The sequence below is a fragment of the Porites lutea genome, chromosome 1 (assembly GCF_958299795.1).
Source record: "Porites lutea chromosome 1, jaPorLute2.1, whole genome shotgun sequence".
Classification (NCBI taxonomy): Eukaryota; Metazoa; Cnidaria; class Anthozoa; order Scleractinia; family Poritidae; genus Porites; species Porites lutea.
Genome location: NC_133201.1, coordinates 46,792,901 through 46,819,384, shown reverse-complemented (window position 1 = coordinate 46,819,384; position 26,484 = coordinate 46,792,901). Strand labels below are relative to the sequence as shown.

General features: G+C 39.6%; 1 protein-coding gene across 1 annotated transcript in view; it reads right to left on the bottom strand.

The window, feature by feature from the left end:
- Window positions 1-872: 872 nt before the first annotated feature.
- The window catches only part of LOC140930955 (serine-protein kinase ATM-like), a 65,500-nt gene continuing 39,888 nt past the window's right edge, over window positions 873-26,484 (bottom strand). Inside the window, exons 42-69 of the mRNA XM_073380678.1 lie at window positions 25,577-25,771; window positions 24,152-24,365; window positions 20,503-20,710; window positions 19,948-20,192; window positions 19,283-19,341; window positions 18,949-19,032; window positions 18,304-18,362; window positions 17,635-17,742; window positions 16,852-16,971; window positions 15,451-15,688; window positions 14,647-14,838; window positions 14,077-14,199; window positions 13,607-13,660; window positions 12,129-12,236; window positions 11,655-11,825; window positions 11,171-11,254; window positions 10,789-10,902; window positions 9,936-10,103; window positions 9,494-9,632; window positions 9,313-9,392; window positions 9,005-9,145; window positions 8,489-8,605; window positions 7,436-7,594; window positions 6,686-6,727; window positions 5,672-5,792; window positions 4,974-5,060; window positions 3,634-3,812; window positions 873-2,213 (exon numbers count right to left, since the gene is read on the bottom strand). Coding sequence (XP_073236779.1) covers window positions 1,884-2,213; window positions 3,634-3,812; window positions 4,974-5,060; window positions 5,672-5,792; window positions 6,686-6,727; window positions 7,436-7,594; window positions 8,489-8,605; window positions 9,005-9,145; window positions 9,313-9,392; window positions 9,494-9,632; window positions 9,936-10,103; window positions 10,789-10,902; window positions 11,171-11,254; window positions 11,655-11,825; window positions 12,129-12,236; window positions 13,607-13,660; window positions 14,077-14,199; window positions 14,647-14,838; window positions 15,451-15,688; window positions 16,852-16,971; window positions 17,635-17,742; window positions 18,304-18,362; window positions 18,949-19,032; window positions 19,283-19,341; window positions 19,948-20,192; window positions 20,503-20,710; window positions 24,152-24,365; window positions 25,577-25,771 — 3,939 coding nt within the window. The 3' untranslated portion in view covers window positions 873-1,883. The remainder of the gene's footprint in view (window positions 2,214-3,633; window positions 3,813-4,973; window positions 5,061-5,671; window positions 5,793-6,685; window positions 6,728-7,435; window positions 7,595-8,488; window positions 8,606-9,004; window positions 9,146-9,312; window positions 9,393-9,493; window positions 9,633-9,935; window positions 10,104-10,788; window positions 10,903-11,170; window positions 11,255-11,654; window positions 11,826-12,128; window positions 12,237-13,606; window positions 13,661-14,076; window positions 14,200-14,646; window positions 14,839-15,450; window positions 15,689-16,851; window positions 16,972-17,634; window positions 17,743-18,303; window positions 18,363-18,948; window positions 19,033-19,282; window positions 19,342-19,947; window positions 20,193-20,502; window positions 20,711-24,151; window positions 24,366-25,576; window positions 25,772-26,484) is intronic.

The following is a 26,484-nucleotide window of genomic DNA, read 5'->3' as shown; positions in this document are numbered from 1 at the left end:
TCAAAATACAATTTACAATCGGAACGAACTTTGAAACACCCTGTATATGGAAGTAACCAGCCCGGACTCCGCTCCCACACGTTCGGGTGTCGACAATGTCTTTATCCAACAAAACGCAGCATTGTCATTCCACAAACTGCAACATCGTGAAACATTCGTTGAACAACAGATTTTGCACGATGTTGAAAGGTGTGTTAGCAGCTTCAAGCAATGTATTACTTCTAAATGCATTCTGTTCCAGTTTATAGTAAAATCACAAGGGAAAAAGGTACGAAACAACGAGAACGACGTCAGTGACCACAAGATATGTTATAAGTTTGCTTAAATCATTTTCATTAACTTTGTTTGATAAAGCTTTTAAAAAATCTGCTTCCAAACACAACGGGAACTAACCTCTATCTGCAATTTTGATTCAAGCATTACCTTAATCTTTTGACATTACCTAGTAAAAAAGAACAAGAAAAAACAAGAAATAGTAGCGCCGCAAAGTACTTTAAAAGAAAGGAAATTAAATCGTTTCATTTCCTACTAAAGAGGGTAGGTTATAACATTGCTGCGTTGTAAGAAGGGTTAAAGAAACTATCATCTTCAGGGCTTTATATTTGCAAATCATCGTCATCAGACGATTTTGCTGCTGATGCTCCCTTTGAATCATAACAATTTTATGCCAAGCAGTAGCCTCCTCAGAACTAAGCAAAACGTTTTTGTGATTACCCCAGGAAAAAAATATTAAGAGACCCCGTCAAAAGTCTAAACCGGTTCAAGTCTGAGAGTTTCAAACTTTCAGATCTTCACTTCTACATGGTTCGTGCAACTTAAGACAAACAATTTGCAAGGACTCTTCAAGGACAAATTACAGTTTTCAAGGACTAAGATTTATTCAATAAATCGACATTCTTCCTGTCTTCCCCCTTTGATCACCCTGTTGGCTAAAACAACTTGGAAGTCATGGAGTCATTTACGATTTATACTGCTGCGGCCATCGTTGATCACATTATTTCACACTACTTTCCGCAATAAGACTTCGTAAAACGACTGGGTATGACTTGCAGTTACATTTAAGGTACAGTAGTAGCATTTTGAAATAAAGAAACAGAAATAATATATTTTTCAAGGACAAAAACGTTTTAACGTTACCTGTGAGTTTTGCAGGTTCTTACACCGAGGATGAGCCAAATTTTCCTCGGCAAAATAATCTAATTCAACATAAAAAGGTGCCTGGCGTGGACGAGGCTGTGAATTTCAAGGACTTTTCAAGACCTAATAAAGAAATCAAGTACTTTTCAAGGACCTAAACATAATTCAAGGACTTTCAATAGAACTAGTAAAATTCAAGACCTTTTCAAGATTGTACGAACCATGCCTACATCTATACTCTAGACTTTCTATGTAATCCGTTCCAGTCAGCACATTCAATATAAAAACTATATTTGTTAAAATGTCTAATACAACAACATGGCTTGGTCCCGCAAATAGCCATGGAGCTAATCAAAGCGGAACGAGACAAAGGCAAACTTAAAGAAACGGTAAAAAAGTTACAATCACACGAAGAAAAAAGAGTCTACAAAGCATTTTGTGACCTTAAGCCACGACTTAGAGTTTGTTCACAAGAATGAGGAACAGTCTTTGAAGAGATAAGATGAAGATGAAGATGTTCTCGCAGGGTAAGGCTCCTAAACCGCTCCATTTTCAAAAGAAGACAATGGTAAAACCGTATATGCGCTCATTGTTACCAAATGTTCTTAGTTTCGGGTATCCACAGCCTTGGTTGAACGTGGCGATCATCAAGTGCAGGATGTCTTTCTCCTCCTCCTCCTTGACCACTAATGGGAACGCTTCCAACCGTCAGAAAGACTGTTTGTTATTGAGTCTAACAGCACGGTTCACACCCAAGGCTGCCATCCAGGAAATAATCGACACAGATTCTTTGGATCCATAGCTTCTCTTATAAGATGATTAACCTGTCCTGATACGCTTAAGTGCACCCCATCTTCAATGCCGTCCAATTTCTGTTTCAGTCTTAAAAGCACCCTCCTCGCCATTTTGTTGACGTTATCTTCTGGTGCCACATTATCTGATGCCATGACGGAACCGTCAAGACAATCTCCCACAGCGCTAGAAGGAGGAACATCGTACAGATCTTCTGCTTTCTGAAGGGCTTTCCTTCTCTCTGGACTCAGTGTCCACGATGACAAAGGATCATAGAGCAAAACCTGACAACAAAAAATAAAAGTTAGCCTTCTTTTGAATTTGATATTGGGGACTGTCGTTAATTTTAAGATTTTGGGGGAAAACTGAGTCAGGTAAAGGGCTCGTCCTTAGTTCCCTAAACCACGATGTACCCTAATTTTTTTAAAAAATTAAATTCTCATTTGTTGCTCCTATACATATCCCATAGATATAAAGGGGAGAAGCTGTTACAGTATCGATTTATCTTTATTTCTCGTGACTACCCTTATTAATAAAGCATTGATATAACAAGAGGAGATTCGCCACAAACAACGAACACTCAAACTGGCGCAATTGATACAAAGCATTTACGTTAGTAGTATTGTAGGCACCGAATGATCCTTTTTTTGCACAGGAATCTCAGTAACTTGCGCAGAAATACAATACAGTGCGACTACTATTACCGGGGTAAGCTAGACAAAGTTGACCAATCGCATTACAGGAAAATAATAATACATCCCGAGCAAGTTAGCTGTCAATCATAACGACCAATTAAAACCCACAGACGTGACCTTTTGAACCTGCTGAAGAGAGCACCTGTTTCCCGAGAGGTCCGCTATAGTGGGTGACTGAGGCGAAAAACGTAAACGGTAGTTATATTTTTGACTTGCGGTCTCACGTTACTGCAAAGCGAGGCAATAGGAGCGAAGAAATTGCTGGTAGATGACAAAAGAATAGCTTGTGTCAACGAAATGTCTCCTGGATATTGTATACAGAGTATCGAATAGAAAAACACTGTCTGGTGAAACATTTTGCTTTCCCTAAAAACGTTTGCTATAAATATTAATTTTTTTTTTGTTTTGAGTAACTAATTATTTTTTTAACGAGCTGCTGATTGGCCGACAACCAACGTTCTTGGGATTTATTGTTATTTTCTTGTAGTGCGATTGGTCAACTTTGTCTGAATGGCCCTGGTTACAGTAGTCGCACTGTTACGCCAATGACGTCGTAGCCATTTGTTTTAATCAGCTGAATAAAATATCATTATTTTGCGGGGAAATACATTAACGCTGATGACGTCATACTAAAATAGCCTTTTGTCTTTATCTCATGAACAACATCCGGGGAAATCTCATTAAGGCCATGTGCTCTTTTTGGGTGGCTTAACCGTGTCATGGCTTTCAACTGGTTGACTAGAAACTGAAAAAAAGTATTCATTAATTAATTTATGGTGTCGAAGGAATAAGCTCAAACTGGCCTGTGACTTTAAATCACTGAGCCGAAACGTATTATTGCAGACAGTTTGACTAACCCCTTCCCCTCCTCAATTCGATCGATTTTTTTCTCCATAAATCTCAATGGTTCATTGATTCGTCTGTTTCTATTGTAACGGGGATGATAACTACTTTGGGTTTGGTTGTACGACACTATAAAAAAGAAAACAACAATAAAAAAAGCGCGTACCTCCACAATAGTCATTAGTGATTCCTGTGACGTTCTCATGACCTGCATTGTTTTCTCACAGCATCGTCTCAACACTCCTTCCACCCCTGTCAGTCCCATGCCGTCCACCAAGTCACGTGTCAACCGAAATGGTACCGTCTCAGGGGTGGGGAGAAATTTACCTTGCTCAAACGCCACCCCTATGATTATTGACAGGCAAACAAGATTAGTTTTGCGCGTGTCAGACAGAAGAAACGTGTGATTGCAAATCAAACCGCGTAAATGCGGATGTTAACAGCGTCACGCGGACGTCTGCAGTTATTGCTTATTGATCAGAAGAAACTACTAAACATGCAGTGATTTTGTTAGAAGCAGTTATGGTGAATCCTGGGACTCAGTGAGAAATCATGAGTCCCCAGTCCATAACCATTGATTCCAATATAAAAAAATAAGTCCGAATTGAAAATGCTTGTGGCTGCATATGTAACCAGACAATTAATCTGAAGACAAACTCCAAAACGCTGTATTACTGGCAGTAAAATGAACTGAAAATATAGTCCTTCTTTTTTTAAAGCACAACAAAGGTTAAAGGAAATACGCATCGTTAAACAACAGCTGTATAATAACTGCCACAGAAATTACACGAATTTGATTTTGCTACAGATACACATGTTCAGATCGATCAATCGATCTTTTTAGGTTTACCAAAACAGGGTAGCCCAGGAGGAATGTGCACAAACGGGACTCAGGTCCTATGCGAAGTGCCATCCCTACCCAATCCCACAACCCGTAAAGGTTGGCCACACCACCGGGGTCTACGCCCCCTACTCTTTTCGAATAGTGGTGTAGGTTCTTTTACGTCCCACAAGAACAAATCAGTGCAAGTGCTGTGAGACGGGACTACGGGCTTTCGTCCTTATCCGAGAAGACTAGAAAGTCTAACCACTTGCAGATGTCATTACAAAGGCCGCATTTTCTTCTCAGTTATTTTAAGACCCAGAGCGTTGTTCCGGCCGGGGTTTGAACCCGCGACTTCCCGCTCGCCAGACCGGCGCTCTCCCAACTGAGCTTACCAGGCGGCGCTTAAATGCGTCCTACGGGAAGCACGTCATGAATTATTTTGCGTCTTTGGGGATTTTTATGCGTCAGGGACACAGGAAACAAAGGGTAACAAAATCACTGAACACGTTGGGCCAAATAGTTTGAAACTACGGCAAAAATCCTATCTTGAATCAAAGAATCGGAGTCATTACTGATTTCTAATTGATGAGTTGTTTGACAATCCAGTTCGAGGGGAATAAATCACAAGAGTTGCACGAAACTCTTGCTGGTCGACACAGAATAAAAATTCCTTCTCTTACCCAAGTCAATGTGTACTAGTTCGGCTGTATTGCAGTCCACAAGAATATTCTGCACGTGACGGTCTCCCAAACCAACAACGTAACCAACTAGATGTGACACGGGAAAAAGGATAAGTAGTGAGACTTAAATCAATCCTGATTTGAGTGTTTTTTCGCGATGAGAGCCAGTTACGTTTACTTGGTTCAACAATTTGTTTACATTTTTGGCTGAGGCTTAACGCGCTTCGTTACTATGATATTGAAGTTTTAGGTCTATTCTGTGCTTAACTTACATTTGCTTAGTGCCTTTACCCAGTTGGCTTATTTTTCATTCCGTGTCTATTCTTCCCATAACGGCGTATATAGCGTTAAATAACAATTCTGGGACATTATTTTTGGAATTTAATTACAGCGAAGACACGATTTAGCTTTTTAAAAAGATAGCAACTGGCGAGATATAAAGCCCTGGACAAAACATCTTGGGAGACTTGAGGGAATTTGGCGAGAAGACTCGCCTTGGTAAATTAACTCGTATTCTACCCTTCAAAAAAAAAAAAGAAAAAACGCTTGGAAATAAACTGTTTCTGCTGTCCCCCTCTTGACTGAATACATTGACTTGAATGCATTCACACTGGGTAGAGAAAATGAGCCATTTTGACGAGCTATTGCGTTAGTGCCCAAGAGTTTTGACCAGGATTGTAGTTAGATGACAACAGTACCTATGGATGAGGTGGCAACTCCTCTGGTGTAAGTTAGCCTTCTCTCGAACCACACAGTAGGATCCGGAAACCTCTCCAGAAAGAAGTGACGGAACACTGGGTGGAAATGTTCCATTAGCTCCTGTGCAAGAAACAACGAAGAGTGCGAATATCAGATTAACAAACAACAAGTTACAGTACATCTTTAGGGCCATTTTCACCCAAGAAAAAAACACCTAAGGGGCCTAAGGAACGGGTAAAAGACTTTGTCACATTGTTTTCTTTTGCGAGATGGTTACCGAAAAGAAGGCGCGCGTTTACACGATGAAAATGAGGAGGAGCTCGTCAAAATTGCAGCAAATGAGACGCGTCTAAACTTCAAATGAACTGGAGTGTAAGTGTCTTATTCCTATGACCACAGGTAGAACGCACTGGAACCGCTGGCCTTCCTTTCGTTCCGGGGATCAAATCCGTCTTGCTATTCCCGATCCAACCACAATTTCCAGATTTTTGGACAAATGGTGAACAAGCTACAGCAACAATGAAATAAAGGTTTCAACCATATTAAAAACTCAAACAGGGACCAAGTCTTAGTATCTACTTGTGTACGTAATGCCAATTACTACTTTCATTCAACATACCCGAGTATTAAACAGTAACTCTGAGATGAGGGGAAAATGTATGTAGGACTGACTATCTGGAGGGGCCACTTTTGTCAACAACTGACAGAAAGAAGGCTGACAGAACAATACAAACGAACGCTAGACAGACGATTAACTTTTGTCTTTCTCTATACCAGTCTCACTGGTCTATGAAAAAATTCTGTTCTCTTCCACAAAATGATACCTTTAATTCTCTAAATCCCAGAATCACCTTCCTAAATATTTCTTATCCCGCTGTTTATATTTTCACGAGTATCCCTTCTCGATAACAGAACCTCATAAACGAAGATAACGCTGTGAATATCTTACAACTTTAAACATTCGCAAGAAGTGTGTATACTTTGCACTTCAAAGAAGAAGCATGGCAACATACTTGGTAGATTTCATATCTTGGCCTTCCAGCATCGTCACCCATCTGATGATAAAAACACTTTCATATTACAATATATTACCCATGATAGCCGGAATATGTATTTCAGAGGCGATAAGTTTTCAACTATTTATTACTATGGCCATCCTTCTTTTTCCGTTTAGCTTCGAATGCGTTTCGTTTCTCAAAGCTGGCCATAGTGCTAATTTGAAACATTCAAAGTACACATGAAAACAACTTATCGTCCGAAGTGAAATGTACAAAATCATAACATCGAAAGCTCTAGGCAATCGCGGAACGGGAACGATCTACGACAATTGTCGTTTTGATATCGAGCACTTTCGTGCGGAGCCGACTAATTACTAACGGTGTATACACCCGATTGATACATTTGCATATCGCAGTGCCCACAATAATTTGTTCCTTACGCTACGCGTAATCCACAAGTTAAAAACATGGAAAAAGAGATGCACTGCCGAAACTATAATGCCACCAAATGCTGTTACAATGCTCATTTCTTTAAAATGAATGAAAAGGTTTCACTAAGTCGCTATATTATCGGGTCGGTCGGATGATGCTAAACGGAGATAAAAGAAGTGCATGGCCTATGAACAAAAGTAAAGACAGGGTTGTTTGCTTCCACAGGCGATTGGATACGCCGCTCAAAGCAACAAACTTGCCGTTCAATATTGCTCACTGTGCAACTCTTTTAAGCAAGCAGCAAAATTAAACTCCAACGTTTGTCCACAGTACCTTGACTCTCTTTCGGCAGTCAAGTGATGTCCAGTCTCCCGGATAGTAACGCGAATGAGCGCCTGTCTTGGTACCAGGCCTTCCGACAAGATACTCGCCCAGAGGCATAGTATCCTCGCACCACTCAACTATTCCACTGCGCTGTGATAAAGGTATGACCTGGTGCAATACAAGACAAAGAGAGGAGAGGGTGAAATGAGATAAAGCAGTACTCCTGACCTGGGCACTAAGGTTCCACTAAGAGAGAATGAAATCTTAAGAGTTTTCTAGGGAATCATTGGCGCCGACCTGCACCTTTCCAAACAAGGTTTGTGATTTGCTGGGAAAACAATAGGGATGGTGACATATCAATGCCCCTATCCCTGAAAACAATAGGTAGTGCAGGTTATAGGGATCACTGAAATAACAGGTTTACATGGGTGCAGGTTAATTGAAATCATCGACTATATACCACACTCTGATTCACCCTGTGGCATGAATACGACTAGAAATTTTCTAGGAGAAGGAAGAAAAAAACAGCATTCAAGTAAATTTCACGGACCTCGACAGCAAACGACTAGAAACTTAAAAGATTCCTCGAACTTTCCAGAAACACCACGAGCACGGTAAACCTAATTTTAAGCAAGTCAGCGAAAAAGGAAGGAACGACATGAAAGCATTGTTAAGCAATTGCCGCATGACAGAGTTACTTTTCATCTCCTTCAATGTTCTCAAATAACGTACGGATTTTATCCGAACACAAAAACCAAAACCACTGAAGAAAAAAGCGCGTTGGAGACATGCTCGTCAGAGAGTGGAAACAGAAAACAATCAAACATGATAAGTATACTGTCTACCAATGGCACATGCGTTCGCACAGTGAACAAATCTTGTAAAACGCGAAGATAACATCTTTCACTAAAACGAACGCACCTCATCATATACTTGAAGCAGGAAACAGATCATGATTTTGTCTATACTTTACGCTAAAGTTTCAGTACCTTTGAAAATAAAAGGCTTATTCAAAACAAGACAACACGACCAACAGTGTAAGATTTCTTACAACGATAATACCTTGTACGTTCTCATCTTTAGTTTCCTTTTTCTTGTTTCCGAGTTTTTGATAAGTAACTGGTTCACCATTCCAAACACTTGTTCCATAACAGCGTCTTGGCGCAAATCGTCTCTTCCCTATACAGATAAAAAAAAACCCACCGGATCAAAAATACTCAAATGTTCTAGATTTGTTACGCTGCTTAAAAGAGTTCTTGCGTACCTTAACCTTCAGTGAGAAAAGGAAACATTTATCTACATAAATAAACCGATAAAAGTGTCGGACGTCCAAAAGAACTTCTGAATCTAGAGTGGCTTTTCACTCACTATTTACAACTTCCTGCCACTTGAAGTCACGTCCCATCACGTGGTGGTATTCATTTAAACACTGAAAGCAATCCCTCACTTTTTTTAAGTGCAAGGCGCCGCCTGTTTACATTTTCGAAAAACTGGGTGGTTCTCTAACTGTTACCTTCTAATGTTGTGATGACCCAGAATGATTACCAAAACACACTATTTTGTGTGTAACAAACGCACCTTGACCAGCTGCCGTCGTTTGACTCCGTCAGATCCAATGCAAAATATGATCTTAGGAAGATTCACTCCTCCAGCGAGACAGAACTTGGAGTCAAATCTAACCACATGAACAAGGTCATCGTATCGACATAATGGGTCGACCTGATGAAGAAACAAGTTAGACCGTTAGGAAGATAATGTATTCAACGTGATAAAGAGAAATGTAACGAGGACACGACCGTTAGGAGAAGGTAAAAAAATATCTAGCTCCGGATGGGAATCCTAACCCAACACTTAAAAGATAAAGATGGTAGACATGGGCCATTTACCTGCACTTCTAAAGTTGGCACCGGCACTTCCTTTAGGTTTGAAATTCTCTTGATCGTGACATCCTGCAAGTTAAATGGACCTAAAATGTGCGAGAAAAGTTGTTTAAGAGGCGGGAGAAGCGGAAAATGAGGAAACCTTTCGCTTGAAAAAGTTTACACCATGTTTATAACGATAACGCACCTCTTTCGTTCTTTAGATGTTGGACATTGACATAGGCAAGTTCAATGTACGCTTCACACAAACATCTCATGTTATGTACAAGTTCTCCGCGCTGTTTTCCAATCCTATCAATTAACTCACAAGCTGTTTTAATGCGAGCCTAAAAATGAAAGGAAAAAAAAATGTAAAATAGTAATTTACTTTGCCGTTGTTGCACAACTACAACGCGTAACCTACTAGTTTCTCGTTTTATGGAGGACGTAAACACAAGGCAACACTTTTTAGATACAGTCCTTCATATTTCCTTCAGAATCAACGTCCATAAGGAATAAGGGAATAAGAGTAACACGTTTGAAACAGCGCGAATTCGCTTTTAAACTGAAGTTTCCGCTGCCGTTGCCTTCCTGGTTGCTTAAGCTATCCACAGCTTAACAGAAATCGTGGTACTTGTTGACCAAAATACCTCAGTGAATCCGCTGCTCGCCTCCTTAGAGTTATTTCTTGTAAGCCTCGAGGCAGTTGCGTTCTTCTTGCGACCAGTTAGATATTTGTTATCTTTCTCAGCATTTGCGAGTGCAAATAGGATGAATAATGTGTGGTGAGGATGGTCAACTGCTGTTCTTTCAATAAGCTGGAAAAAACATATTATTATTGATCTTAAGTTTCTATTCCCTGTTAGCAGAGGTCTCACACGACAAGAGAATAATGATAGGAAAGAGAAACACATCTGCTGGTCTCCGATGCGTTTTCTATCATGAATGCCTTTCCTCAACAACCAGTAACGTTTTTGTGACGTGCGAAATAACTTACAGAACCGGTTTTTGCGCGATAACAACTGCAGGCCAAAACCATTTCCAGCCTGCAGTCTTAACAGGGCAATCGCATTTCACATGAAACGAAAACGGTTTTGAAAACCAGTAAGTTTCGACCACAAATGTGGTCGGCGGCTACGTGAAAGAAAGCGTTAGGACCGGCGGAGGTCTCTCTATTTCCTCTCCTTCTAATCTCTTGCCGTGAGAGACCTATGCTAGTATGGAAATTTTTCTACAGTAACGGTTCTCAAAAAAAGGGTCTTTCCTCCATCTCCATCAGTCTGGAAAAAGGAAAACCTTCCACAACTGCAAATAACCATCAGAGTGATCCCTGGTAAGCAGTTCTGTACTCTGTGAAGGTGCAAAGCCGGGCAAGATCAAAGAACTGTACATCCATACTGGTCTTTATAAATACGCCCTTACTCAGATTAGTGTTGGCAAAGTCAAGTACAGCAGTAGATGTAACGAAACACGGCAGTGAGTAATGGACAGAAGTGAGCATACCTCGTTAAGAGTTGCCTGGAATAGGGGATTATCGTGTGACTTTGTTCCAAGCCTAGCAGCTAGTTGGTACATCAGAGGAAGACACTTGCGAGATTCAATCTTCGTCACTCCGTCCTAAAATCATACCAAACAGAGAGGGAAGTACTTTTATTAACACTATTGATATTATGCACAAGGGTCCTTATCTTTGACACGTTTATTAAGTTTAAGATAGCAATAACGATAAAGGCGGACACAGGTTCAATCTCCCCAATTATTATTGTAACAATAATTTTGTTTGAAGAGTGTTTTTTTTTTTTTTTTTCAACAGCTAAAAAACCTTCCTTTAAACACATCTAGATGAAGAACGACGACGGACAATGGTAAATGGTTACAAACAAACCTTGATCATCTGCGAGACAAACTCTTCCTTTGCGTTGTCAAACCAGAGGGAACAAAGCCTAAACACTCTCATATCATACTTATCCTAAAAACAGGAAAAAAACAAAGATAACATACCAACTAGCGATGAGAATTTAAAGGCTAGCCATTACACATTCAGTACTTTTCAAGTGCCTTTTCAAATGCTTTATTTAACGTTCTTTTTTCAGCACACCTGACACCTGAGAAAAGCTAATCTTACCCCGTTGTTAAGAACAAAGTGAGAGGGCAGTTTATATATTACCTATTTAGATGCTTTTGTCAAACAAGGAGACAAAGCCTAAGTCAGTCAATTCAGGCAACCTCATTTACGCTGCAAAGGACGGGATATGGGCTTATTACTATCATCATCATCATCATTATTGATGGGGAGGGGAGGGGAGGGGAGGGGAAGGGCTGCAGTTATTGAGTTTGTAAGAATTAAGCATGCAGTCTTTCCAACCTACCCCTGTCTGCAGTGTTTTAATGTAGTACTCAACAGCCGTTTTCAGGAATGTCCGTTTGTCGTCCACCACTTGTTGAAGTTCTCTTTCATCCATCTGAGCTTGTAAGTTCAGGGTTCGTGCATACCTGTCTTTTCCGGATTCAATAACTCGCTGAAGACGTTCCGATTCCACCTTAAAACAATAAAGGAGAATGATAAGGCTTTTTTGAAGTTTTGGTGGAAAGACATATGTCCGACCATCACACCTTCCTTGGCGAGGAAAAAAAAGAACGGCTTTCGAATACACATTAAGTGACTTCAATGTTCTACAATAAATAAGCAAAACGTTTGCTACAAAATGTTTGTGGTGTCTAGTAACCATGTCTAACCGCAGGTATACTTTCGTGCGACATTGCTAAACTTTAATCGGACCATAAACTTTTATTCGCAAATTATCAAAGCAAAGTAAACCTCACAGTTAGTCTCAAACAATTACCTTGGCTTTTTTCATCAAAGCCTCTTTGTTTTCGTAAGTGCTCGAACTCATGAAATCCACTTTCTTCTGGTACTGTGTGTCTGCAAACCAGGCAAGAGACAAAAAGGCCTACACAGAAACAAACACAAAAAGAAAGAAAACGTAAGAAAATGCAATTTTATCACTTAAGGTAATTCTCTTGAAATTGTTCTACTATCAAACTTTTTTTGAAACTTGGCATAATCAACATTCATGATATGAACATTAAAAAAATGCAATAAAAAGATGGGGTCACCGTGCTTGTTTACGCGTCAGCAGGCTCTTAAACTGGGGTATTTTTACTGATTGGGCGTTAAAAATTGGAATCCCCTTCTTACAGAATTAAGCCGTTGTTACTTGAAACACACAAAATTTTATCTTCAAAATAAGGCTTCTTTTATTTAAATAAGCAGTATTGCTTAATTTAAGTCGTTTTTGATTGCCTGGTTGTACTGATATTGCATTCTTTCGGACAGTTCCGTGGTTAGCTTGAAGTCCTCGCCTTGGCCCAAATACTCCCAGTACGGAACTATTTTCCAAAAAAATCATGTTCTACTATCAAACTTTTTTTCTTTTTCAAATATGTTCTTTATTAGACTGTTCTCAGCAATTACCTGAAAAAAAAAATCGGGGGTCACCGTGTTTGTTTCCTCACAAACTGCCGTCAAGGGTGGGCATGGTTTTGAGATCGCAGTCAGGATGGAGAATTTGTGCGGCGGGATTTGGGACGAGAAATAAAGCCAATCTTGATCGGAGTACGCACTCGAGATCAAGCTTGTTTTCGGTTGTTTTTATGTGTTTGATATCGCCAACACAGAAATTCATACTTGGATAGAGTTCAACAAATGCAACGGAAGAAGGTTAGTCAAGATTTTATGAGATTTTGACTTTATGAATCTATATTTTGGACTGTTTTGTATCGCTGGCGTTTTGTGGTCCAATAAACTAGGGTTCGACTTTTTGGCTTTTGTACAACAATGCTTGACAAAGAAACTTAAAGAAAAGACTGTTGATCGATTCCTGTGCTTCATATGTTCTCTTGTTTGGTTTCTATACACAGCAGAATGTAAATTCAGCAGAAAACTTCGTGTTTACATCAAAGAGCGGTCTTCCTCGCGTGGTTCCGGTGTTACGGCGGGTCTTATTTATTTCTTCGACAAATATTCGTCTCTCCACGCTCGGACTTTAAACAACATGTGTACAGTAGCGATTCTAGGCCAGACACTGTCTCGTTAATGCAGCTGGGAAGAACCGCCGCCAACTTGGATGTCGCAATATTATGCGCAGTAGAGGGGCGCAGTGCAAAACAAGGGAATTACCTCTAGGGCGTTTAGGAAACAGGCACATAAACAGACAAACATATAAAAAAGAAACGAAGATACATTAAAAAGTATAATAAAGCAAGCAAGAATATCAACAAAAAATACAATCATAAGGGACAAGATAATCAATTTCAGCACCTCGATCCTTGACGCATCATTTCCGCCTTCCATACACTCCATTAAACAAGCCGCCTGACAAGCAAAAAAAAGAAACAGTGCCATGATTAAAAGAGCCCGCAATGCAGATAAATGACATGATGTTGGTACGAGAAACTCCGAAATAAAACTCGTGTATTAATCATAATTTGAGGAGGTTTGTCCAATATTGACATGCTACAATAGTCCATATAGGCAACGATCCTATTCCTGTAGGTTTTACGATCGCAAACCTCGCAGTCGGTCCTTATAGAGCTGCAAGAAGTCCGTAGATTGAATTGTGTTATTAGCACTTGCTCTTACATTACGATCAGAGTGGGTACATAAGATTCACTTGTCCAAATATGTTAAGCATCGAGAGAGTAAGCTTCCGTTTAGAGATGAAAACGGTCGGTAAGTTGAAGCGAACGGCTTAACTTGTGCATTTTACTGTTACAAATTACGAATTTTACCTTCTCTAAGTAATCTTCAATGATGGTGTTAGGATTCTCCGACTTAGATTCTGCCAGCCAGTTTCCATACAAGCCCAGAGCTTGTGGGTAAAGGACTGAGGCTTCAGGGCTGTGATCACGAACCTGCAAATAAGTATCAACACGACAGAGGTGACTTTGAATACATGAATTCTCTGTATTAGATGGGAATAAGGGAATTTAAGATGTCACGACGTCGAAGCAATAAGAAAGTCAAAAGAGCAGTTCGTTGAATGAGCAAAACAACAACTCTAAGCTGCAAGAGCATCACACCTTTTGGAACAATATTGTTTGCAGTAACCAGACGTCTACCATACTGTAAAAACCATACCTTACTAAGGTCAAAAAATGCTTACCAAAAGTCTACCTCGGTAAGATGATTGCCTACCTTTTGCCCCCTCGAGGGTGACATGCCTCTGCATTGTACATGCAAATTCCTATAAACCTCTCCGGTTTCCCATCCCAAAACCTCCCCAAACAAAGAGTGCTTTCTAACAGCAGTCTATATCCTTTTAAAGTACTATTCTAAGGCACACTAACTGGATTCTGTACCTTTTCCAGTTGTCTACCCAATGACTTTAGTAAGTACATAGCTGTATCCTGTTCCCCTTTGGCCCATCGTAACTTTGCTTCCTCCATTTTCCACGACCATGAAACCCCGAGGTCCTCTCCTCCAAGCCTACTCTGCACATCTGTTATGTCACTTTGTAGTTGTCTTATTCGAAACAAGGCTTTCTCAGCAACCTGTGTCCACGGATGAACACGAATAAAGAGTTAATTAGACTTTTAAAATGTCTAAGTAGTATAGTTGGGATCATTTGAGCCCAATTTCTAAGTATCCACTTTCTTGAGGGAAAGAAAAATTCAGGCGTCAGCTAGGAGTCCGGAGTTTGTAATACCGTATAAGCATTAGATCTAAAAAGAACGTAATATCGAAAAGGCCGTTTGATGACAAAACGGTTATTTGGGAGCTAGTTCAAGTGTTTTCCGCCCGAGTCTTGAAAATAAATTGCCATGTATTAGATAGTTTTCAATTCCAGTTGCCACTTCAGTGTCAAGAACTAAAAGCGACGACTATAAACGAAGTAGAAATAATTAAAGATGATAGGAGAGCGTTCCACGAGGTCAATAAATCGTGATGGGGGGTAGGGGGTAGGTAGGTGAATGGTAGGGGTGAGGGCAAGACGGTGTGCGTGGTATTAATTGAAGCGGAAGGGAGACTGATGTGATAATTCTAATTCTTGTTCTTATTGTGTAACCTGCGAAAGGAAAAACCCATCAAATTGAATTTTTGTGACCTCACAATTCTCTTCTCAAAGTCGTCTATGTACATGTATTAAAAACAGCAAGCTGTACCTGTGGATTATTTGCCCTCCGTGCGACCTTTGCTTGCATTTCCAAATGGGTAGCCAGATCCTTGTAAGCTCGAGCAAGCTGAAGGATTCCTTCAGGACTGTTAACCTTGTCTTGTCTTAGCTTGACAAGTGTTTGGAGCATGGAGGTTCGGAGAGCAAGCAAAGGCGCCAAAAATTCAAAGTCGTTGTCAGGGAGTGGAAATCGTTCATTCCACATCTCAACTATGCTGGCATCCTTACTAAAAAAATTTAAAAAGGTTGAGGTCGTTAATTCAGTGGCAAATGTGTCAGCGAGAAACGTTAAGAATAGGTATGACTGTGTTATGGCATCTGCAAGGATTTGGAAACCAATAAGTTATTACTTTCTGAGGCCTCGGTTAAAAAATTAATAGCCTCTTTGTAGAATGGACATTAGGCCACTTTTTATAAGGAAATCTACCAACAGCTTCAAAAGGTAAGCACTAAGATAGACTACCAAAGAAAGAGACAGAATGGGCGCCTTAAAAGGAACCTGGCGAGGAGATATGATGACTGATTGGGAGAAGTGGAAACACAACTGGACCATTCTGTTGATGTTAGCCATTAATAAAAGTCAACGAAGACCTAAGCTCCACTTAATGCAAAATGGTTTAAGTAACAGTACTATGCAACAGTGCTTCCAGAGAGGTTTTAACAGGATTTTCTCCCCACGGTCGAAAGTTAGCACTGTACTTTATAACTAGAAGTGCAAGTCAGGGCTCGTTAAAAGTTTGAATTCCAGCTTGTCCTTAGGGGAGGCCGCTCTCACATTTAGATTGCCCAGGGTCACTTTTTGCTCGTCTTAGTTAATGATTTCATTAGAGGAAGAGCGGTTTGGACCCCTTCCCCACTGGGCAAGTCAGCTTTAAAACTGTTACTTGTCCAGCAAGAGAATCCACTTGTCCCGGACTACCTTACGGGCCTTTTTTCGAGCCCTGCAAGTGTCGCAAAACCTCGCGGGGCTCGAGGAAACGATCCAACGATTATACATAAAGAGGGAGAAAGCCAAGAAAGAGAAAAATAATAATTTCCTTGGCGTAGCGAGAACTTGATCGATCGTACGACAGGTAAACAGCTATGCCATTACACCAGGGAATCCTACATTCTCGACCGAGATAAGCGATTCCCGCCAAATCCACGTTCGACGCAAAAATCGACAAATGTACAAATTTCGCCACGTGAGGAATGTTTTTGCCATCTTTCTGTATCTCTATCCTCTGTAGAAGCCTCTTTGTATCGTAAGGACGCTGGGGAGAGGAAAAAAGCGCGCTTTTTCTCTCATCCCATGGTCCACCGCGCACTTACATCATTGCCATTTTTATTGCAATACCTAGCGGGAGCCTCTACGGAGATTACAGAATGTTGGAAGTTAATTGCGACCTACCCGTTAATGGCAAAGCCAAAACTCTCTAGTTCCACAACACACTGCAGCCGTGTCAAGGCAGGATACACGCTGCGTACGCTCTCTAAGCTAACGTGCGCTACTTCGTCCATTATCTGCAATCTAAATTTTCATTTACAATTAATTTCAAGTTTAGAAGAGAATACTTTTAAATTTGAAAACAGAAACAGCAAATCAATAAGATAGCATACTACATGTAGATGCGAAAAAGTATACGTATCGCAACAGAATAGTAGCTAAACAAATGCAAACTGTAATCACAATTTGTGAGATAAAAAGAAAGCGGCAGTTACTCGAGTTTCACGCACGCAGGCGGTAGCGGTCAACACTGTCTGATGATGATGATCAAAGATTGATAATCGCTTAGCGCGTCAGATTCGATTAAGTGCCGCTTATTTTCTTGATCACGCTTTTTTTTCTGGATGTATTTGCATCGAGCAATACTGTGACGACATAAAGCAACCAAAATTTTTTTTGATAACGAAATGTAAACCACATTGTGAACCCAGAGAAAAAAATCATATCTCAACGGATAGAGAGACTAGAGAAAAAAAAACTATCAATATCCAGGAGTTGTTGGTGCATAACTGGAAAATTGTAGGATCGTGTCTTAGACAATTGGTTTCTTTCGCATTTGTCTTCAAAGATCGCCCATAAGGTATACTCGTTACTTAATTGCTAACAGCACGTTTAGGCTTATGTATGCCGGGATTTGACGTTGGCACACATAATGATGACACTCCAAACTCTTTATCATTTCCTTACTTTGAATTGTCTACCCTACACTGAAACAGTTCCCATTCTTCCTCTTGCAAGGCACACAGAGAACCATACAAAGCCTGATGAAACCCTTGAGGCCTGTCTGAACCAATTCTGTGAAAAAAAAGTAAACTGTGTTGGAGGTGAGAAAAGATGTAACAATGAAATGCTGTAGGAATAAGCATACCACAAGTGACGGTTTTTGTGTATGTGTTTGGTAAAGACTGTGAAACCTTTTTGGGCTGTCTAGATCGACGCCGCAAGGTAATGAGTAAATGACCATCCTATTTTTCCGGAGCAATTCGACTAGGAACTTTCGGCCCAAAATAACGGCCGGTCAACGGAAAACGTCCGACCAGAATGGCGTCTTGACCGACCAAAAACGTCACTCGCCGGTCATGTTGACCGGTGCTTTTTTTATTACGCTTTAGAACGGGAGCAGTAGAATTTTAACTACGCCTTTCAAAAGCAGGTTCAAAGGGAAAAGGTCTTCCTTTTACATTTCATGTAATCCCGAAGTAACCAATGACTGTGCGCGTTGTTGGGGAAACATTTCAACTATATAACGAAGACAGCGAAAAAATAGCAGGGAGAATGTGCAAACAACTCTGTTTTTTTTTTTCGACAAAAAAAAACAAAGAAACAAAAAAACAGAGAGAAAATCAATGCTCCAACCTGGTGTCCAAATCCCACACGCAATTCTGCCAAGCTGATTCATACTGCAGCTCTGCAACCTACAATGACAAAAACAAGTTTGTATCACTGTAAGTGAGCTACATGTACTTCTCCCTTCCTTTTAGATGTTGAAAGAACGTATATAATGAAATGCAAAGGATTTATTTCTAAAGAAGTGTGAATATTTTAATCGTAATTTCTTCGTTTGAAGATCCCCCATTAGTAGATTGTGTTCGAGAGAAAAAGGTTTCGCCATTTTCTCACACGTTTCAGTTGGAGTGTACCAACGCAGCTAATTTATAACCCTGAACGGAAACTCAGTCAATCACAAAAAATAAATGTTAAAGATTAAACACTCCAACAAAGCGATGAGTATTACTCGATCTCTTCTAAGAAGTACCTTATTTACATGTAACCCAAATGTTAACCTGTTATAAATGTCCCTAATACTGACCACGAACAAGAACTTTTTAAAAATACGATACATCGCAAGCATCGTCAATACTCCAAACTGACACATCCAAAGCGTGAGATCTTACACATACCAAAGCCATACATCTTATGGTTTGAATTCCAGCCGCTGATTCACTTATCGATAAAAATGCAAACAATGTTTTATGGAAATACTGAAAATCATATTTATACCTCGTCTGTCGCCTGCGGATCCTCCAATGGCAGCCCCTTTAAATACACTCTCATTACATGGTCCAAACCAAAGTTCTTCATGGCCTAGAGACAAGGTTAAGACTTCCTGAGCCCTTTTCATAACATAAGTGATCTTATCATTACTCCTAGCCGTTTTTCGTGAAAAGGTCTACATCTATTTTTTTGTCTGTGAGAAGGTAAGCATATTATTTTTGAGTTACATTCTCGTTACACTGACTGGGACATTACTGCATTGTTACCAAGCAAATCAAGCCAAAAGACATCTGAATTCCTCAAATAGTCAGTCTAAATATATAGTAGCTCAAATCTTTACCTGCAGAAGGCCTGTTTGTGATGAAACGGAGACATTCTGCATTCGAAGGTCACAAGCTCCTAGATAAGAAAGTAACGGAATAAACCAACCCAGTCTGGTTTGTAGAAGTGAATATAATGAAGAATGAACCAAAGGACCAAACAAAAAAATTGCTGAAAAAATGTTTAAAAAGCCACTGACTATATATACCCACTCAGAGGAAGTGGATAAAATTAAACTCTTTAAATGACAAAATTTTCAACCTGCTTATACGTTGTTTTTATCCCAATGGCTTTTCTCACTAAGAAATGACTAAAGTAAAATTATTCAGATAATGGACAAACAATTCGAAAATGAAAGTAAGATGTGTAAGGGTGGATTTCCAGTATCGTGTAATGTTTACATGCGTACGCGCGTAAAATTTATGTGCGTAAATAAAATATTCGTCATAGTTAAAGTTGAACGAGGTTCAACTTCTACGTTTACGCGCGATCCTCCATACATTGCGTCTAACTTTCATTTACACGAGTAAAATTTGCATGTGAACGCACGTAAAAATTACGCGATATCCACCTTAGAATGTGTGAATTTCGTCTCTATAAAGGAAACACATTCCCATAAAAGCAATTGCCTTGCGGGGCATTTTTCCGCAGAGCACTTCATATACTGAGTATTTAAATCCATACCAAGAGCTTTATCCCAGGCATGTTCATGCATATAGGTCCTGATGCGTGAGTCTATGTCAGCCAGTCTACCTGCCCCGGCGCCGTACACACTGTCAGGCTCGCCAATAGCACCATACGCCTCCAAAATAAGGGTCTGGTAACTAGTGCTTAGGCTACCCTCGCTTTTCTGGCTTGAAGCAATTTCCATAGCTAAGTTTTGACTATTGGAAGGTAAAGAAATGGGCACAGGAGAGTCTTCCTTGGATCTGAAAAGTATCAGTTAAATTACAGTGGGCTACTTTATACCAAAAGGGAACAAAATACGCCAAAACGGCACTAAAGAAATTCAGTTTCAAAGAAACTTTATCCGCCAGTTTTAGAAACCTAAGAGCAAAAATGTGCAGTCGTTTTAATTTGGGTCTAAATGGGTTGCAACTTGGAATTCCAGTTGTGTACAAATAATTGTTGCACAGTTCCTAGACGTTATAGTGTCTGATCACCAACAATAATATCTATACTGCAAGTCAAAACTACCTACAAAGAGGCCGATGTCAGAAATATATCCATTACACTTACTTTTCAATGTCAGCCCAAACTTCAGTGTAAAGAAGGGCTGTAAAGTACGCAGAACATCTCTGGGCTGCTGATGCAACTTCTAAGTAATCCAAGTCAAGCCAAAAATTGTTGTCCCACAAGGTACCTTGACCACGCTCTTTTCTGAGGATATTCTGTGTGCGGAGATAGGTGACAACAGCCAGCATCGTCCGAACACTTTCCTTTTTTACTAAATAATAGACAAGGAAGGCATCAGAGAGGTTGAACATCACGTTTACGCAAAACGGCAAACGCGAATTTGTACCACGTGGGCAAATTTCCTCTTTACTTGTCACTTACTTTCATTATTTCTACACCTAAATTAGTAGTTTCACGCAGGGGGGGGGGGGGGGGGGGAAGAGACGAGGTCTGGGACCGAGAAACGATGTTCTCACAACTTGTAAAGCGGTCACCCAGCATGGTGGTCAGCGGATAATTACAGTATTTTTCCCACAGTAAATATTTTAGAAGCAAGAATTGAAGCGAACCGACAGAGGAAATCAGAGATGCTTAAAAAATTGAAAAAAACGATATCATGCAACTTTGTTTTTCTTGCATATCGTATTTGTCTTTCGTTACTGAAATGCGGAGGAAACTAACGCAACCGTGCTAGATCTTAACCAACAACAACGCGCTCGATGGATTTATTTATAGGTTACATCGTTTTAGCCGGGCACGGAATAACTTGATGCTGATTACCGGAGCAAGTGTCAAATTTATCGGAAGCAAGTATATTCAAGAAAGCTTTATAAATATGAGCTTACTGCTCTACATATCATAACTGAATAAAAATTAACACTTCATAACATTTCACTTCGTTTATTTCGATAAGTCAACACCTTGAATCCAAAGTTAAAATTCAAAACGATCCTAAAACGAATCACAACTACTACTGAAAGCTCTGTACCTTGAAGCGACTTTAACTTTCCCAAGGTTTGCAGCAAAACACTGCTTGATAGCTCAACTCTTCGGCGGCCTTTTCTTAGCAGATACGGAGTTAGCTATATGTTGCATATTCCAAACTCTGCAAAGGGAAATTGTTTAACAGAAAAAGAAAACCACACACTATGTCTGAAAAGCGACATAAAATCAATAAATTTGCGAATAATAGTGAGAAACAGTCCCGCCTTCGACTGCCATGTTTTTTGTTTTTTCTCAAGACCGTTGGTGTATGGTTTTTGAAGTAATGCGCATGATCAGTACACAAATCCGCTGGCAAGACCATTGCTGATCGCTTTGCAAGTTGTGAGAACATCGTTTGGATTTCATTTAAGAGAATGTATCAGGGTGTCCAGCAGCATGGTTGCTCAAAAAAATAGGAAAATAGGAAACTCAGGACTGAGAAAATAGGAAAAATAGGAAACTTTGCATTAAAAAAATAGGAGAAAAATAGGAAAATCAATAGTACTTCTGTCGACAAAGATAGCCTCCTGGCACCTCATCAGGGTCATGATAAAGGCTACGAGTCCTCCGCATCTACGTTTGCAGGATTTAGATCAACTTTCAGGGCTAAAAGGAGTGAAAATGATCAGTAACGTTTACTTTATTGGCTCAGTTACCCTGTCGTCAGAATGATATACTTAACTACAGGTCGAGCGTGGTTCTATAATTATTAATCAAAGGTGATTATATGCAAATTCCCTTCAAGTTGGCGGCCAATCTTTGAAAAGCTTCATAGAGTGAAATTTCTTAGGATAGAAATTTCTTACGATTGCGTTGTCATTGAAGGATATCAAACTAAGACTAAAACGTCCTATGGAAAGCTTTCTTTTGATTAATCTGCAATAAGTAGCTGGTTGAGAATATGCTTGTTTGAATCAAAAGAGCACATAGTTTTAAGTACGAAACCAGGCTTTCCGCGGTGAATGCAAAATGACACTGATCTATTTGGTACCAGATTGTAAGTGTGTCATGGTTAAGTTCTAAAAAGAACGAACTCTCTGCTTAGCTATGGATGCAAGACTGGTTTCGGAACCAAAATATTGGATCCATCATCAGTTGCTTAGGTATAGCTGTTAACAAGGGTCACCAAGAGAGGTAGTGCCCTAAACTAAACTTGAGTCTGTTCTTTTCATGTAGCATCCAGAATCCAGCTAGTGATTGGTTTTTTAAACAAGAAGCTGATTGATGACTTATCTGACCTGTGTTATGAGAGGGCAACTTGATCCTGTTTTCAGTTTCGATTCAAAGATGAACATAAAAGCGAGCAAGACTTCAAAATAAAATACAACATGTACAGATACTAAAATGCAGTTTCAGTGGGCTATGCACAATATTTTACAATAGCCATGAGAACTATATGACACTATATACAATACATGAGGGTGTACTAAAAAATTATACAAAAAGTAACAATATAACAGAGTTGTTAACAGAACTCTAATAAGCAATAGAGGTCATGGAAAGCACAAATGTAACTATTATTTCTGCTAACAGTAGAACATCAAAGTCAACATACTACTTGCTTTATGATAAATCTCACTCTAAAACACATATACAAATGTAATAATTTATATTCCATTTTCAATTTTGTTACAAATTTTGGCTTCACCAGCTAAAAAATAGGAAAAATAGGAGGTTTTAGTTTAAAAATAGGAGAAAATAGGAACAGGCTCAAAAAATAGGAAAAAATAGGAAAAAATAGGAACTGGACACCCTGATGTATGGGAAGTAGCTTACCCCCCCCCCCCCCCCCTGGTTTCACGCAATTTGTTATCCATAAGAAATGTTTTAAGCAGTTTTTATCTGCTCATTTTCTATTTTGAGAAATTCTCACCTTGAGTCTGACGTTTGCCGTTTGGCTTATACGTGAAGCTTAAACTCTCCATGTCAAATTGAAATACTTTCAAAAATGTGTCCGTATATGAACATATATTGCGGTGAATCAGACAACTTTCTTTACAGCGTTTAGAGCGTTTTCACTGACGTGGCCAGCAGCTACACAACTTTATTGGAACAAAAGAAAGTTTTTACACAGAAAAAACCTTCAACTTTCACAATACTATTTTGGGACACCAACATGGCCGCCGTTTCATTGTCTTGGGACACCAAAATGGCCGCTGTGACGTCATGTGAAAACGCTTTATAAACTTGCGTCGCGTCAATATCTGTCATTGTTTAAAATTCAGCTAGTCATAAACTACAATTGAGCAAATAAATCTGCAAGTTAATCCAGAAACTTGAATTTAAAATTCTCCAGCGGCAAACAGACACTCCAAGGAAAGAACCAACAAGGTATAAAAGCTACAATCTCTAGCAATCGCTCTCCTTTTGTTCATCACTCGTTTCATCCAGAGGGGACGGCTGGAGCTAAAAGGCTGTTTTCCATTCACCCTTAAACCACAATTAAATCCACCACAGAGATCTCCCAACATTTCCTATCAAATATCTAAGTTTTTAATCCTTTGGTGATCATTATATTAATTTTCATAACCTTTGCTGGAAGTTCAGATTTGTTTCTTATATTCGACCACATGATCCCCGACATGATGAGCTTGAACTTTAATAATAGTCCTTTATGAATACAGTAAGCAAAATGACCCGTTTCGCTAAAGTAAATATGCCCCGCCTTCCCCCCCTCCCCACTCCCTTACTCCCTTGCTATTACCCTGCTCCCTCAAACGTATTTGACATTCATTCCACTCACTTCCAAATATCCCAGAAGTGTTTGATGATGGTACTGCAGTTGGGAAAGGCGAGCTAGCACTACTGGTTATAACACTTGTGCCATTGCAATGACTAAAGAAATTTCTGAATTGATCCGATAAAGTGGTCCTGGCAACGTCATCGTCACATTCCAAGACGTTATGTACGAGGTAAGGAAATACATGTTCAGCAAACTCCACCTGAAGAAAATAATAATAAAACAATAATGAAAGCTAACAACAGTATTCAAAAATGGTCATAAATAAAGGAAAGGGTTGACAGGGAATCTTGGTAATAAATACACCGGCCATTAATCAATAGGTCATTTGCACGATGGCGTCATTTTACTACTACGACCAGAATCCTTTTTGTTTTCCCTTACGTATTTAAATTTTGTAATCCCAGTGACGTTCAAATAACAAAAGCCTTAATTTACATAAGAAAGCAAACCCTGAAGGATTCTAGTCGTAGTAGTAAAATGATGTCATAGTGCAAATGGCCTATTAATTATTGGATGAGGCTGAGTATGATATGAGGAATCATACAAATCGGCGAGGGTTCAGCTCAGGCGGATATCACCCTCCCATATCTTCTTCATGATTCTTCACATCATCCGAAAGCAAAATTCAATGACTGTATTATTATTCACTCAAAATATTTCTAAGCTCTTAACATCCGTTCATATGCGTCGAATTTCTTCAAGACCTTTGCCAGATGCTAGGTAGTGTTAGGATGCGAATGGACGTTTTTTCTTGCAGATTTTTGTCGAAATGCAATTGACATCCATCGAGAGGTATTTTATGCATTCTTGGTAATTTAAACTCCCACAGCGTGTGAAATCTTCAGGCACTTTCTCTAGCTTTGCAGGGTTTTAGAAAGACTTGCAAAAGCGTCGGAAGCAGCAGCAAAAAGTTTCAAAACACAGTTCGTGTCAAAATAGCGAGAAAAGGAAATCGAAATACAGCTTTTCAGCAAAAATGATAAATCAAAAGTTATGTGAAGTTATAAATTATAAACTTCATTGAACGGTCACTGAGGGGATAAGAACCTGTGAAGTCATTAAAGCATGGACATTGTGCGCTATACACCAATGACACACCCTTATTAGCCAATCAACTCGCAGATATACTTACAGAGTACGAAGTTTGAATATTAATTCAATTCAATTCAATTCAATTCAATTCAATAGGCCATTTCCGAGTTCCCCGGGCCTCTGTTTCAAAACGAGGGTAGGTGCTCAGCCTTTGATATGGAAATCATTTTTCATTCCCATGCAAATAAAACTCATTTTCACAAGTTGTGCACCTAGACTCATAAGTGGGGGTTTTTGGAACTCGGAATCTAACGTTTCCTACACAAGCTAGGAAATACTCTTAATGCCGTAAATTTCACAATAAGAAAATCGAAATACCTTTGTTTTGCAAATAGGAGACAAAACAAACAGCACTTCGTCTTTGACAAGTCCACTTTCGATCAAAGTACAGGCCAGTTTGGTTATCCACTGTTCGTGACTGTATTCTTGGCCATCAAGGCCTGGTATCCATAAATTTGCGTCATCTAGCTTAACATCAGATATTACTTTCATAGCAGACGCGCCACCGGGTGTCTGAACAGGAACAGGAAAAAAGTATTTATCATGGTTTTCAGTGTATATGTTGTAGTTAATTTTTTATTCCAGGTAATTTCTGTTTATCTTTTGATTTTGGGTATGATAATGTATGCTAATAAAGTTGAAACAAAGGAAAATAAAAATTACCTACGATAAAAAATTAACTACAGCATCTATACATATTGCGGTGGTTTCATTTATATTCACTCGCGTCATTCAAACGTCCTTACGCCCTCAAAGTTAAATACCCAACAACGAGAACGAGATTTTCTCAATACTAAGTAGTGCGCGGGCGCGAACCAACGTCATTTTGGCGGGAAAATATGATAGCCATCGTCATTCTACTACGAGTTTTAGCGAGAATGTCGTAGTGGCAGGAAAAAATTACCAAATGTGAGGAATTTTATCCTTTTAGTGATCGGGAGAGGGCGTCAACTTCTTCAACGGAAATAAGCGAACTAACTTTTGTGGTGAAATAAACTAGAATGAAGCTCTTCGAAGTGTTTATTATAACAGAATAGGCGAGAACACTGAAGATTAAATGTCGTCCTCGTCCTCCAATCTAAAGCTCTTTATTGTCCACCCAAGCCTTGACCTCAGCTGCTCGTTTGCAAGTGACGTCACGGAGGCCATGTTAGTGGTCAAGAACAAAAGAAATTCTGAAGTCTATTTTGATTTTAATTCTTCGACAAAAAATCCTATTGTATTGA